At 42.4% G+C, this 14,296-nt stretch overlaps 2 protein-coding genes across 4 annotated transcripts in view; both read left to right on the plus strand.

Moving 5' to 3' along the window:
• The window catches only part of LOC115196994 (E3 ubiquitin-protein ligase RFWD3), a 28,111-nt gene extending 21,899 nt beyond the window's left edge, over positions 1-6,212 (plus strand). For both annotated transcript variants that reach the window (XM_029758096.1, XM_029758097.1), the window contains exons 12-13: positions 1,892-2,109; positions 5,378-6,212. In XM_029758096.1, the coding sequence (XP_029613956.1) occupies positions 1,892-2,109; positions 5,378-5,521 (362 nt within the window). In that variant the 3' untranslated portion in view covers positions 5,522-6,212. The remainder of the gene's footprint in view (positions 1-1,891; positions 2,110-5,377) is intronic.
• A 371-nt stretch (positions 6,213-6,583) lies between these two features.
• Positions 6,584-14,296, plus strand: part of LOC115196993 (Golgi apparatus protein 1) — a 44,249-nt gene continuing 36,536 nt past the window's right edge. The window contains exon 1 of one of the 2 annotated variants that reach the window (XM_029758094.1): positions 6,584-6,985. In XM_029758094.1, coding sequence (XP_029613954.1) covers positions 6,662-6,985 — 324 coding nt within the window. In that variant the 5' untranslated portion in view covers positions 6,584-6,661. The remainder of the gene's footprint in view (positions 6,986-14,296) is intronic. The other variant, XM_029758095.1, reaches the window with a different exon arrangement.

Genomic DNA, 14,296 nt, shown 5'->3' on the forward strand with positions numbered 1-14,296 from the left:
TCAATCTCACTTCTGTGAAATCGAACTGTCCACTTAGGAAGCAACACTGATTGACAATAAATTTCACACGCTGTTGTGCAAATGGAATAGACAACAGGTGGAAAGTATAGGCAATTAGCAAGACACCCCCAATAAAGGAGTAGTTCTGCAGGTGGGGACAACAGACCACTTCTCAGTTCCTATGCTTCCTGGCTGATGTTTTGGTCACTTTTGAATGCTGGCGGTGCTTTCACTCTAGTGGTAGCATGAGACGGAGTCTACAACCCACACAACTCAGGTAGTGCAGCTCATCCAGGATGGCACATCAATGCTAGCTGTGGCAAGAAGGTTTGCTGTGTCTGTCAGCATAGTGTCCAGAGCATGGAGGCGCTACCAGGAGACAGGCCAGTACATCAGGAGACGTGGAGGAGGCCGTAGGAGGGCAACAACCCAGCAGCAGGACCGCTACCTCCGCCTTTGTGCAAGGAGGAGCAGGAGAAGCACTGCCAGAGCCCTGCAAAATGACCTCCAGCAGGCCACAAATGTGCATGTGTCTGCTCAAACGGTCAGAAACAGACTCCATGGGGGTGGTATGAGGGCCCGACGTCCACAGGTGGGGGTTGTGCTTACAGCCCAACACCGTGCAGGACGTTTGGCATTTGCCAGAGAACACCAAGATTGGCAAATTCGCCACTGGCGCCCTGTGCTCTTCACAGATGAAAGCAGGTTCACACTGAGCACATGTGACAGAGTCTGGAGACGCCGTGGAGAACGTTCTGCTGCCTGCAACATCCTCCAGCATGACCGGTTTGGCGGTGGGTCAGTCATGGTGTGGGGTGGCATTTCTTTGGGGGGCCGCACAGCCCTCCATGTGCTCGCCAGAGGTAGCCTGACTGCCATTAGGGACCGAGATGAGATCCTCAGACCCCTTGTGAGACCATATGCTGGTGTGGTTGGCCCTGGGTTCCTCCTAATGCAAGACAATGCTAGACCTCATGTGGCTGGAGTGTGTCAGCAGTTCCTGCAAGAGGAAGGCATTGATGCTATGGACTGGCCCGCCCGTTCCCCAGACCTGAATCCAATTGAGCACATCTGGGACATCATGTCTCGCTCCATCCACCAACGCCACGTTGCACCACAGACTGTCCAGGATTTGGCGGATGCTTTAGTCCAGGTCTGGGAGGAGATCCCTCAGGAGACCATCCGTCACCTCATCAGGAGCATGACCAGGCATTGTAGGGAGGTCATACAGGCACGTGGAGGCCACACACACTACTGAGCCTCATTTTGACTTGTTTTAAGGACATTACATCAAAGTTGGATCAGCCTGTAGTGTGGTTTTCCACTTTAATTTTGAGTGTGACTCCAAATCCAGACCTCCATGGGTTGATAAATTGGATTTCCATTGATTATTTTTGTGTGATATTGTTGTCAGCACATTCAACTACGTAAAGAAAAAAGTTTTTAATAAGATTATTTCATTCAGATCTAGGATGTGTTATTTTAGTGTTCCCTTTATTTTTTTTGAGCAGTGTATATATATTTTTTTGGTTACTACATGATTCTGTATGTTATTTCATAGTTTTAATGTCTTTCACTATTATTCTACAATGAAGAAAATAGTAAAAATAAAGGAAAACCCTTGAATGAGTAGGTGTCCAAACTTTAGACTGGTACTGTATATGTAATAAGATGTATAGGCATATTTGTCTACTTAGTACTGGGTCTTTGTTGTCCAGGCATCTCTGTTTGCTGAAGGATTAATTATAATATCCCTAAGCAGGTGTTTTGTTCTAGCTTGTGCTGGGCTGTAACAAAAGCCTGTACTCCCCATTTAGCTCTCCAGGACCAGGGTAGGTGACCACTAGCTCTCGTATTTAGACTGACAGTCTCTGTGTTTGATCCCGTCCAGGGCGCTCCAAGCCATTGCTGCGCTGTGTTCTGATGGAGCTGAACAGGACCCCCCAGCAGGACGCAGATCAGGAACCTTCGTGTTCCTGCTACCCAGTCCAGACATTCAGCGCTGGCTCCTCCTGCAAGCTGCTCACCAAGAATGCTGTGTTCAGAAGTCCGGCCGGGGAGGGCTCCACTCTGGTGTGTGCCGGGGACGAGGCCACCAACTCCACCATGGTGAGCCACTGGCATGGATGCAATTTTGTGTGTATTTTAACTTTATTCAATTAATATGGTTTAGATTCATCATTACCCCAGAAAATGCCAACTTTGACTGCATTTACACATCAGTCCCAATATCTCTGCCCCAGAATGTCTAATCCTCACAAGATGATGTGCTTATTGTTCAGAAGTGTCTCTGAGTAGATTGGGAGTAGTTAGTGGGAATCTACACTGCCTAAGAATTATTTTGGTTTGCTAATGCCCAAGTTTGACCAATATGATGGAACATGCTGTATGCTTTATCTGTTTATATGCATGGCTTCGAGGATAATAATTACACCAATAGCAACTATAAATGTTTATTCCATAGTGTATGTATTTAAGATTTAAAAGTATGATTTATGTTTGTATTGACTTGCTCAGTAAATTTGGATAGAATCTGCAACCATTCGTCCTTTTTTGGCTGCTTGTAATTTTTACCACTTAAAAATGCCATTACAGTTTCAATTTCTCTGGCCCAGAAAGTCAGAATCTTACGAGGTAATATTCTCCTGGGTCAATGGGGTCTCCTGCAGTTTTCTGAGAAGGTCTACATCATCGGAGATTGGTCCTAAGTGGCACTACAGACCACAACTGTAGCTGAACACATCAATGTTCAAGTACAGGAAACTAATATAAACGCAACAATTTCTACGATTTTTATAGTTCATACAAGGAACTCAGTCAATTTAAATAAATACATTAGGCCTTAATCTATGGATTTCACATGACTGCGAGTACAGATATGCATCTGTTGGTCACAGATACTTAAAGGTAGGGTCGTGGATCAGAACCAGTTAGTATCTGGTTTGACCACCATTTGCTTCATGCAGTGCGACATATGTCCTTCGCATAGAGTTGATCAGGCTTTTGATTGTGGCCTTTGTAATATTGTCCCACTCTTCTTCAATGGCTGTGTGAAGTTGCTGGATTTGGCTTGAACTGGAACACGCTATTGATCCAGAGCATCCCCAAAAATGCTCAGTGGGTGTCTGGTGAGTATGCAAGCCATAGAAGAACTGGGATTTTTTCAGCTTTATCGTGCTGAAACATGAGGTGATGGCTGCGGATGAATGGTACGACAATGGGCCTCAGGATCTCGTCACAGTATTTGTCTGTCCGTAGCTTGTGCCTGCCCATACCATAACCCCACCGCCACCATGGTGCACTCTGTTCACAATGTTGACGTCAAACCGCTCGCCCGCACGACGCCATACACACTGTCTGCCATCTGCGGTTGTGAGGCCGGTTGGACGTACTGCCAAATTCTCTAAAACGACGTTGGAAGTGTCTTATGATAGAGAAATTAACGTAAAATTATTTGGCAACAGCTCTGATGGACATTCCTGCAGTCACCATGACAATTGCACTTTACCTCAACTTGAGACATCTGTGGTATTGTGTTTAGTGCCAAAATTGTTCATTTTAGTGGCATGTTATTGTCCCCAGTTCAAGGTGTGTGCACCTGTGTAATGAACATGCTGTTTAATTAGATTTGTGATATGCCACACCTGTCAGGTGGCTTGATTATCTTGGTAAAGGAGAAATGCTCACTAACAGAGATGGAAACAAATTTGTGCACAACATTGGAGAGATGTTTTTTGTGTGTTTGTAAAATTGAGGCTTTTTGTTATTTCATGGCCAAAAGCAATACATGGCCAAAGTATGTAGACGCTTGCTCGTGGAACATCTCAATCCAAAATCATTGGCATTAATATGGAGTTGGTCCCCCACCCTTTGCTGCTATAACTGCCTCTACTCTCCTGGGAAGGCTTTCTACTAGATGTTGGAACATTGCTGCCGGGCTTAATTCCACAAGTATTAGAGGCCATGGCAGGCACTGATGTTGGGCGATTAGGCCTGGCTCACAGTTGGCGTTCCAATTCATCCCAAAGGTGTTTGATGGGGTTGAGGTCAGACCTCTGCAGGCCAGTCAAGTTCTTCCACACTGAGCTCAACAAACCATTTCTGAATGGACCTCGCTTTGTGCTTGTGGGCATTGTCATGTTGAAACAGGAAAGGGCCTTCCCCAAACTGTTGCCACAAAGTTGGAAGCACAGTATCATCTAGATTCATTGTATGATGTAGCGTTAAGACTAGCCCGAACCATGAAAATCAATTCCAGACCATTATTCCTCTTCCACCAGACTCCACAGTTGGCACTATGCATTCAAACCCAGATTTGTCTGTCACACTACCAGATGGTGAAGTGTGATTCATCACTCCAGAGAATGTGTTTCTACTGCCCCAGATTCCAATGGCGGTGAGCTTTACACCACTCCAGCCGACGCTTGGAATTGCACATGGTGATCTTAGGCTTGAGTGTGGCTGCATGGCCATGGAAACCCATTACATGAAGCGCCCGATGAACAGTTATTTTGCTGAAGTTGCTTCCAGAGGCAGTTTAGAACTCAGTAGTGAGTGTTGCATCTCAGGGCAGACTATTTTTACGCTTCAGCACTTGGCGGTCCCATTCTGTGAGCCTGTGTGGCCTACCATTTAGCGTTTGAGCAGTTGTTGCTTCTAGACTCTTCCACTTCACCATAACAGTACTTATAGTTGACCGGGGCAGCTCTAGCAGGGCAGAAGTTTGACGAACTGAGTTGTTGGAAAGGTGACATCCTATGATGGTATCACGTTGAAAGTCACTGAGCTCATCAGTAAGGCTATTCTACTGCAAATGTTTGTCTATGGAGATTGCATGGCTATGTGCTCTATTTTTTTTTTAAATACACCTGTCTGCAATGGATGTGTGGCTGAAATATCTGAATCCACTAATTTGAAGGCGTCTCCACGTGCTTTTGTGTATTAATGCATTGAGTCTGTTTGATCATCTACTCAGTTTTAGTTAAGAATTTCAGGATATTTGCCCTAAATCTGTTACTATTTCAATTATGCCCATTTTAACCATATTTAACCTTTGACCACTTAAATCAGTTTTACGTGACATCCGGCCTTACTTTGTATTACCCTATTGTTTGATCTAATGTGGATGACAGCCTGCAACAACAAAAACAAGCACTTTTTCCAGGTTGGCTGGTTTATTATTAGAAGTTAGGCTCAGTTAAACTTTACTCCACTGTTGAGATTGATTCTTCCCCAATGGTTCAACTGTTTTGTGGTTGTAAGAAACCAATAATAGTGAGATACTTGACTCTCTGATTTGGGGCATAGTTTGAATGATAGAACTGTCTCGAGCTTCACATTGAGCCATTGTTTCTAATCATGTCATTTTCTTCCCCAGGTGTGGGATGCAGGGAGTGGATCCCTGATTCAGAAGTTGTCTGCTGACCTCCCAGTGTTGGACATCTGCCCATTTGAGGTCAACCAGGGCAGTTACCTGGCCTCTCTCACTGAGAAGATGCTCAAAATTTACAAGTGGGAATGAGGAGGAATTATGGAGGACACCACCAGCATAGAACATGTATGAGTAGCGTGGCTGCTGCACTGTATAAATGGTATCCATTTAGTACAGCCTTTTCTTACCCGAAGTCACTACAGATAAGCCTTTATTGGGTTTGCATTGCGGTAGCAGGACTGGAGAGCCATCACACTGCTGCAGTGTTATGAAGGAACTGATAACTGGAGTGCCTGTACAGATACACTACTGCCCTAAATGTTTACATTAACAATCAGAAAACATCCTATCAAAAAATGGACTTTTGCTTTCTTGTTTTTTGATGCATGTGACGATCAGTTAGTGTTGTCAGTTAACCATGATGCCGACGAATTTTTCAATGTTGTGTTTCATCTCTGGTGTTAGATGGCTCCATGGATGAAAATCAGGACCTCAATGGCTTACATTTCCTGGATTCTGATTGGCACAACTGATCAGCAAGCTGCATTAAATAAAAACATTTTTTTTTAATTCTTCTGGATGGGTTTTATTTTTTATTTCTGTATTATAGTTCAAGGAAATTGTGTATATAATGTATATTTTAACAAATGTTTGTATAATTTGTAATGTAATAAAATATAAATCATTGGTTATTTTTCATCTTGACTTCTGATTGTGCCTCATCTGCAGGTTCAATGTTTAATGCCATTGTTATTTTCATAAACCTTTTTTTCACAAATGTTTTCAACCATGTCTGTATTCTGTCTTGAACTGTATTTTAGTGGTCAGTAAACAATCAGTTTATATTTTCATAGGCAAAATATCCGTAATAGTACAGGGGTTTGTCAAAAACAAAAGAGCTGACAGGAGTCGGATAGAAACAAAAGTACTAGATTATCCCATAGTTGGCTAATGAAAATGTATTAGTGATTTAGATTCCGAACTATATTCGACTGTTTATTCATTGCAAGTAAAATGCTGATTGATGGTGATCCATTGTCTTTGATGTAATTACAGAGAAACAGTAACGAAGCGGACCGTATCTGTTTTCGCAATTCGATTTTCACTCTAGAAAATGTAGATCTATGACAGAGATTGCCAACAACGCACACGCAGACGTATGCAAGAAAACGTCCCATCACTGTAGTCGTAATTTGCAGCTAGCAATCCTAGCTAGCTAGTTATCCGAAGATGGCGGCTTGTAGACGTGTTCCTCGTCTCCTGCTTTTGATGTCTATCCTTTTGTATGTGCATCCCCTTCGAGAGGAAAAATATCAGATCAATGGAGTCGCCAAGCCTCCAGTTAGTGTTGTTATCCCGGCTCAAAATCCAGGCGGAGTACCGGCTGCTGTAAACGGAGCTCCAGTACTCGCGGCCCTGCCACTTCGTAGACGCACTAGCAGCTGGAAGCTGGCCGAAGAGGGGGCTTGTCGGGAGGACTTGACAAGGCTTTGTCCGAAACATTCCTGGAACAATAACCTGGCTGTGCTTGAGTGCCTCCAGGATAGGAAAGAGGTATGTTGGATTGTGGGCGATATTGCGGCCCGACCAAAACTTGGGTGTGCCTTGGCTTGGCTTTACTCAAGCTAGCATATAACGTTATCCAGTTAACGTTAGTTCGCTAACTACTAGCCGATGCTAGCTATTAGTTGGCTACTTAGCGAGCATTTACTATCTCGCTGGTTGTGTTGCAAAAAGAGGATATAGAAGTGATTGCAATTGATTATTCAATATGCTTTGAGAGCATCATTCGACAAGTATAGCCACTGAAATAGTGCCACTTTTTTTTTTTTTTTTACCAGCCTTTTAGGACCGTGGTAACGTTTTAATAAAGTCATAAGTTTAGCTAACTAGCTAGGCAGCTACTGTAACGTTAATACCTACAGATGTGCCAAGCCAACTATGTTGACCTTTGTTAAACTGGCAATGGCTAGCTTGATCTTCTAATATGTTGTGAGTCATGTCCATTCCTGGTCTAACACATGTGTCGTCCTATATATATGTACATTTCCAGCAATGTCCTGTTCAGAGTTCAACAAAGATTTGTATAGGAGGAGATTGTTAGATCTTAAGTGTAGATTCAGTGACCTTTTTTTAAGCTTCCAGCCAATGGTCATGGTTAGGCTTGGGAAAGTCAATCACTACAGTAATATGTGGTGAGGGGCCAGTCTATCCTAATCAGGTGTTTGCAGCCTGAGACTCAAGGCAAGGGTCCTGTTAGCGCAAGGGGCTAGTACCAGCAGTGGTCTGAGAGTAATCAGCTTTTTGGTTTGTTTTCCTTGATTGTTAGACTCTAGGCTAGAGTATATCTACAGAATTAGTATCTATTGTAGTTTAGAACAGGGGTTGGTGCTGATTTTGTTAGGTAAGGATCTTGTTCTCTGTTAATGACCAGTGGTTTCTCTCTTCATTGTAAAATGCTGATCATTATTACTTCATTTATTTTCACCAGCTTTCAGTGGCCTGTTTTCATTGAGGAGGTTCAGTCAGTGGTCTTGGCTCAGCTCTTTTGGTGTGGGTAGGTTTAGAGGCACACAACAATTTCATCAAATGGGACAAACACCCCATTGAAACCCTGCATGCAGAGTTCTGTAAGATTCTCCTACATGTCCAGAGGAAAACTACAAACAATGCATGCAGGGCAGAATTAGGCCAATATCCACTAATAATAAAAACTCAAAAAAGAGCAATTAAGTTTTGGAAACATCTAAAATACAGTGACCCCCTCTCATATCATTACCAAGCCCTGCAATGCCAAGAGCTGTACAAAGAAAAGAGTCCCCTCATCCAGCTGGTCCTGGGACTGAGTTCACAAACCTGTTCTACTAAATCAAATCAAATCAAATGTATTTATATAGCCCTTCTTACATCAGCTGATATCGCAAAGTGCTGTACATAAACCCAGCCTACTAACACACTGAAGCCTCAGGACCAGAACATCCAATCAATCAGAATAAACCAAATTACAACACAGTCAAAACAAAACTACATTGCTTTTTGGGAAGCACAAACACAAAGCAAAATGCAGTGCTATCTGGCCCTAAATCGACAGTACACCGTGGCTAAATATTTGACCATGGTTACTAATCAAAACCTTGACAAAGTACAGGCTCAGTGAGCACAGCCTTGCCATTGAGAAGGGTAGACACAGGAAAACCTGGCTCCCTGTAGAGGAAAGGCTGTGCAACCACTGCACAACAGCAGAACCTGAGACAGAGCTGCATTTCCGGACAAAATGTAAAAAATATAAAACAATTAGTGTCATTTTCCCAAATTTGAAACCCTTTCAAAGACCTCTCTGATGAGGATAGGCTACCCGTCCTGTTGGGGGAGGACGCAGAGAGCTGTGGGTTGGCAGCGCACTACATTGCTGCCTGCCATAAGTTGAGGGACAGTGTCTGACAGACCAATAAACCTGCACATGTACTCTACTGTATTGTTATTGTTGAATGTATGGTTATTTTGACCCTTGGTTATTGTTGTTACTGTTGTCCCGTTGACAATTTTGATTCTCATTTTATAATTTTTTAAAATATTGTAAATATCCAAAATAAGCTTTGGCAATATGTACATTGTTACGTCATGCCAATAAAGCGAATTGAATTGAATTTCCCTGTCTCCAGGCTGCTGCTCACTGCCAGCCTCCATGGTAGTTGTGATTTTGTTTACTTGGTCAATTCACAGAGTAGGGAGGAGGCCATGGCAGTGTGACTTTACTTTCAGGACTCATGGCTTGGTTCGTTTAGTTCTGAGTTTTGAAGGTCCTCTTGAGTTCTGTGTTGTTGAAAAAGCTTTTCTGGGGGAATTTGAGGCATTTTGGCAATGTCTCTCAGGTTGAAGAGTTTCATGGCTATTTATTGTCTCAATAGAGCTAAACATGCATTGTAAGCTTATAGATTTGTTTTAAAGAAAAATCCCAAAATGATATTATTGGTCCTTTAATGAAATATAGCTTTTCATTCATTCTGATAACTGCCGTTTTGTTTACAGCAAATAGGCCTAAACGTCGAGGTCTAGCCTTAATCACTGTAGGAAATGTGTTGATGACGTTTCATTTCACACTATAGTTTTGTGCAGAGCGAGGTTAATTCTGGTTCTGCTACCTTGGCTCTCAGCCCATGGCTCTTCTTTGAGTGTGAATTAAGTGGACAGATATTTTCCTCTCAGCTTGATGAAACCTTAATAAACTGGTCCATTCTCAAATTCACAGAAGCTCAAAATAGGCACCTGTGCAGGCGTGCACTGCTTTCATGGTTTCTGAGGTCAAGGATAGGTCTAGTCAAATTGTTTAAAGATGACAACACGAAGCATCTTTCTCTTCCAAACACATTTATAAAGTAAAAATCTACCTATCAGGGCTCTACAGTGCAAACATTTTACTCACATACTGGTATGCACCTAAATATTTTGCTGTGCAACCTGGAATATTACTTTAGCGCCACCAATGCGCCTAGGAAAAAAATCAGCCAGATAATTGTTGAAGTGATTACTAAATTCTACCGCGGACCCTGAGGGCCATGGAGAATACACTGAGCGCAGATTCATGATCGTCATGCTTGCACCATTACTACAAAAAAAATGCTTTTTACCTAAAATATTTTTACTTGTGCTCCTACATTTTTCAACTTACACTACATGACCAAATGTATGTGGACATCTGCTCGTCGAACAACTCAATCCAAAATCATAGGCGTTAATATAGAGTTGCCCCGACCCCCCGCTGCTATGACAGCCTCCTCTCTAACGTGAATGCTTTCCATTAGATATTGGAATATTGCTGCCGGGACTTGGTTACATTCAGCCACAACAGCATGGAGATCGGGCACTGATTTTGAGTGATTAGACCTGGATCGCAATGGGCGTTCCAATTCATCCCAAAGATGTTCGATGGTGTTGAGGTCAGCTCTCCGGGCAGGCCAGTCAAGTTCTTCCACACCGATCTCGACAAACATTTTTGTATGGACCTCGCTTAGTGCACGGGGGCATTGCCATGCTGAAACAGGAAAGGGCCTTCCCAAAACTGGTGCCACGAAGTTGGAAGCACAGAATCAATTATCTAGAATGTCATTGTATGCTGTAGCATTAAGATTTCCCTTCACTGGAACGAAGGGGCCTAGCCCGAACAATGAAAAACAGCTCCAACCCATTATTTCTCCTCCACCAAACTTTACAGTTGGCACTAAGCATTCAAGCAGGTAGCGTTCTCCTGGCATCTGCCAAACCCAGATTTGTCCATTGGACTGCAAGATGAAGTGTGATTCCTCACACTGATTTATAAGATTTACAAGACGGTTCTTATTTGATTAATGGTGGTCAGACCCATTTATGTGAAGCTAGCTACAATAAGGATTAGCCACAATAGTGGACTTTGCGGTTAGCCTTCAAAATAAAAGTATGGCATAATTCTACTATTTGTATTCATTTGCATCACTGTCAATTACTTTTTTTTATTTTGAAGGCAAATTCCACTATTGTGCCTAATCCTTATTGTGGCTAGTTTCACAACACATAACCCGATCCCATCGAGCCTCACTAACCAGGTGAAGCTAGCTGGCTGCTTATAACGTTAGCTTTGGGCAACAGGGTTAAGTAGCTGGCTAGCTATTGTTTTCATAAACTGAAGTTCAATTTCAATAGGTGGACAACAAGTGGCAACCTAGCTAATACTTACTCACAAGGATTCCTAAATTATTTGCTAAGAATAATGAAAATGACTGCAGTTTCTACTGGTCATTGTTTTCAGGCTGGTTGTGTTAGTGCTAGCTAGGTTCCCCAGAAGTTGAGGTCTAACAAATTATACTTTATTACCAACACGGTATTGTAAACACATCGTTCGTGGCCGGTGTTTGCTTATTTGCAGACTTATTTGTATGTCGTGAATCTAATATCAGTGACGCTATTACTGTGTAACTCCGGTAGGGAAACATCTGAAAAATAGTGCACTTGGTAGTGTGTACCGGTGCTCGACCAGTCGGCGAAAGACAACATGACCCATGACAGAGAACAGTTGATTGTCAAGGAGAATAAATTCCATTATCTTGGCTTTAATGGATGTCACCTTTGAGTTGTCTCGCTGAAATTATCTTACTCTTTCAAATGACTGCTCGACTTGTTGACTGCTCGATCCACACAGTAGACATTGTGGGCTAGGTTAAGAATGCTGTGTTAAACGTGTAGCGCAACATTTTACTTGGCGTCATTACGTCATGTACCTACGTTACATAGGTGTGCACGGTAGCTTTGACATCAGTATTTAAAATGGCCGTTAAAACTAGACATCAGGCCGATACTGATATTGGCATTTTTATCTAATATTTGCCAATTCTGATATGTTCACCGATTTTATATCCTGCATCCCTAGTCGAAAGCGTTCCACAGGGTTGCTGGTCCACATTGACTCCCATGCTTCCCACAGTTGTCAAGTTGGCTGGATGTCCTTTGGGTGGTGGACCATTCTTGATACACACAGGAAACTTGAGCGTGAGAAACACAGCATCGTTGCAGTTCATGACACAAACCGGTGCACCTGGCACCTACTACCATACCCCGTTCAAAGGCACCTAAATCTTTTGTCTTGACCATTCACAATTCGAATGGCACACACACAACCCATGTCTCAAAGGTTAAATAAAGACTTTTAAGCCTTCTCCTCCCCTTCATCTACACCGATTGGAGTGGGTTTAACAAGTGACATCAATAAGGGATCATAGCTTTCACCACGATTCTCCTGGTCAGTCTGTCATGGAAAGAGCAGGTTCTTGATGTTTTGTATACTCAGTGTACGTGCTCCTTGTAACAAAGGCCAGCTTAGCCCTGCCCATGTAATAGAGATCAATACATTTGAAGTTCATCTTCAGTTTAGAATGAGTCACATAATGTTTAGCATACTTATATACTTTCCCTTTCTGTAATACACATGATTTCAAGGTCGTGCGGGTTGATGGTCACCAGTTATATATTATTCTCATATTTGCGCATCTCTCCTTTCATGAAAGATTTGATACGCATCTAGATACTTGTGCTCCGATACGATACATTAACGATACGTTTTTATTTTGAAACTATTGGGTGTGATTCAGCTTGATTAGGGGAACGAATTGATGCATTTCAGTAAGATTTGATGGGCTGCCATACCCTGTTCACTTGTCTTTTGTCTCGCCCATTCACCCTCTGAAGGGCACTCACACAATCCATGTCTCAATTGTCTCGAGGCTTAACAATCCTTTATCCTGTCTCCTCCCCTTCATCTACATTGATTGAAGTGGATTTAACAAGGGACAGGATAAAGGGATCGTGGCATTCACTTGAAGTCAGTCTGTCATGGAAAGAGCAAGTGTTCTTAATGTTTTGACACAGACTATCTACTATCAAGACGATCTGTACCCAGAGCTTCCCATACAGTTAATCTCTTTCTGTAACATTTTGAGGCCGGCAATTAAGGAAAATGAGAGGCTCATTAAAGATGTTGCAGAACTGCTGTATTTGAAGCACCCCTCCCTTCTGCCCAGTGTCCCTGATGTTGCTACGGCAATCAAGCTGTTTTTACCATCCCCGTAACTGTCACTTCTGCGGTAAGAGATTGTTTTCTAAACTAAAACTTATAATGAACTACTTAAGAAGCATTAGGCTCTCGGTCTGATATGCGCTTTTGAACATCTGAGGTAACTCCACTCATTGCACTGGCGCCGTCATGGCCTTGCCCTTGACCATGGCATTTGTTCACCGATATCCCCTTACTTTCAATTAGTGATTTAAAAAATATATATTTGTCAATGCCTGAGGCACTTTTTCAGTCACACTTAGCTTCCTAGTACATATGGAAATGTCAATTATCTATATAATTTGGGGGGGAATTATTGATATAGATAATTATTGATATATGAATATAATTTTGCTATGTTAAAACGGCTTTCCATAAAGTCATAACCTTTTTGTTTTGACTTCCTACAAGCCTCTCTGGCTGGTGTTTTAGAACATTTGATGCTGTCTGATTAGTATATAAGGGCTTGTCCCCAGATTAGGACTAACCCCAATTAGTTGATTGTTTGGTCGTTAAGCTGTTGGTTGACATAGATCGTTTTAGTCGAGCAGTAACAAATAAATATTTATAGTACCAGTCAAAAGTTTGGTGACACCTACTCATTCAATGGTTTTTCTTTATTATTTTTCTGTACTATTTTCTACATTGTAGAATAATGGTGAAGACAAACTATGAACTAGCACATGGAATCATGTAGTAACCAAAAAAGCGTTAAACAAATAAAAATATATTTGAGATTCTTCAAAGTAGCCACCCTTTGCCTCGATGACAGCTTTGCACACTCTTGGCATTCGCTCAAACAGCTTCACCCAATAATTATTTTCCAACAGTCTTGAAGGAGTTCCCACATATGCTGAGCTCTTGTTGGCTGCTTTTCCTTCACTCTGTGGTCCAACTCATCCCAAACCATCTCAATTGGGTTGAGGTCAGGTGATTGTGGAAGCCAGGTCATCTGATGCAGCACTCCATCACTCTCTTTCTTGGTCAAATAAACCTTACACAGCCTGGAGGTGTGTTGGGTCATTGTCCTGTTGAAAAACAAATGATAGTCCCACTAAGCGCAAACCAGATGGGATGAATGCTGTGGTAGCCATGCTGGTTAAGTGTGCCTTGACTTCTAAGTAAATATCTGACAGTGTCACCAGCAAAGCACCATCACAACTCATCCTCCATGGTTTACGGTGGGAAATACACATGTGGAGATCATCCGTTCACCTACTCTGCGTCTCACAAAGACATGGCGGTTGGAACCTAAAATCTCATTTGGATTCATCAGACCAAAGAAA

Source organism: Salmo trutta, chromosome 7 (genome assembly GCF_901001165.1).
Source record: "Salmo trutta chromosome 7, fSalTru1.1, whole genome shotgun sequence".
NCBI classification, from domain to species: Eukaryota; Metazoa; Chordata; class Actinopteri; order Salmoniformes; family Salmonidae; genus Salmo; species Salmo trutta.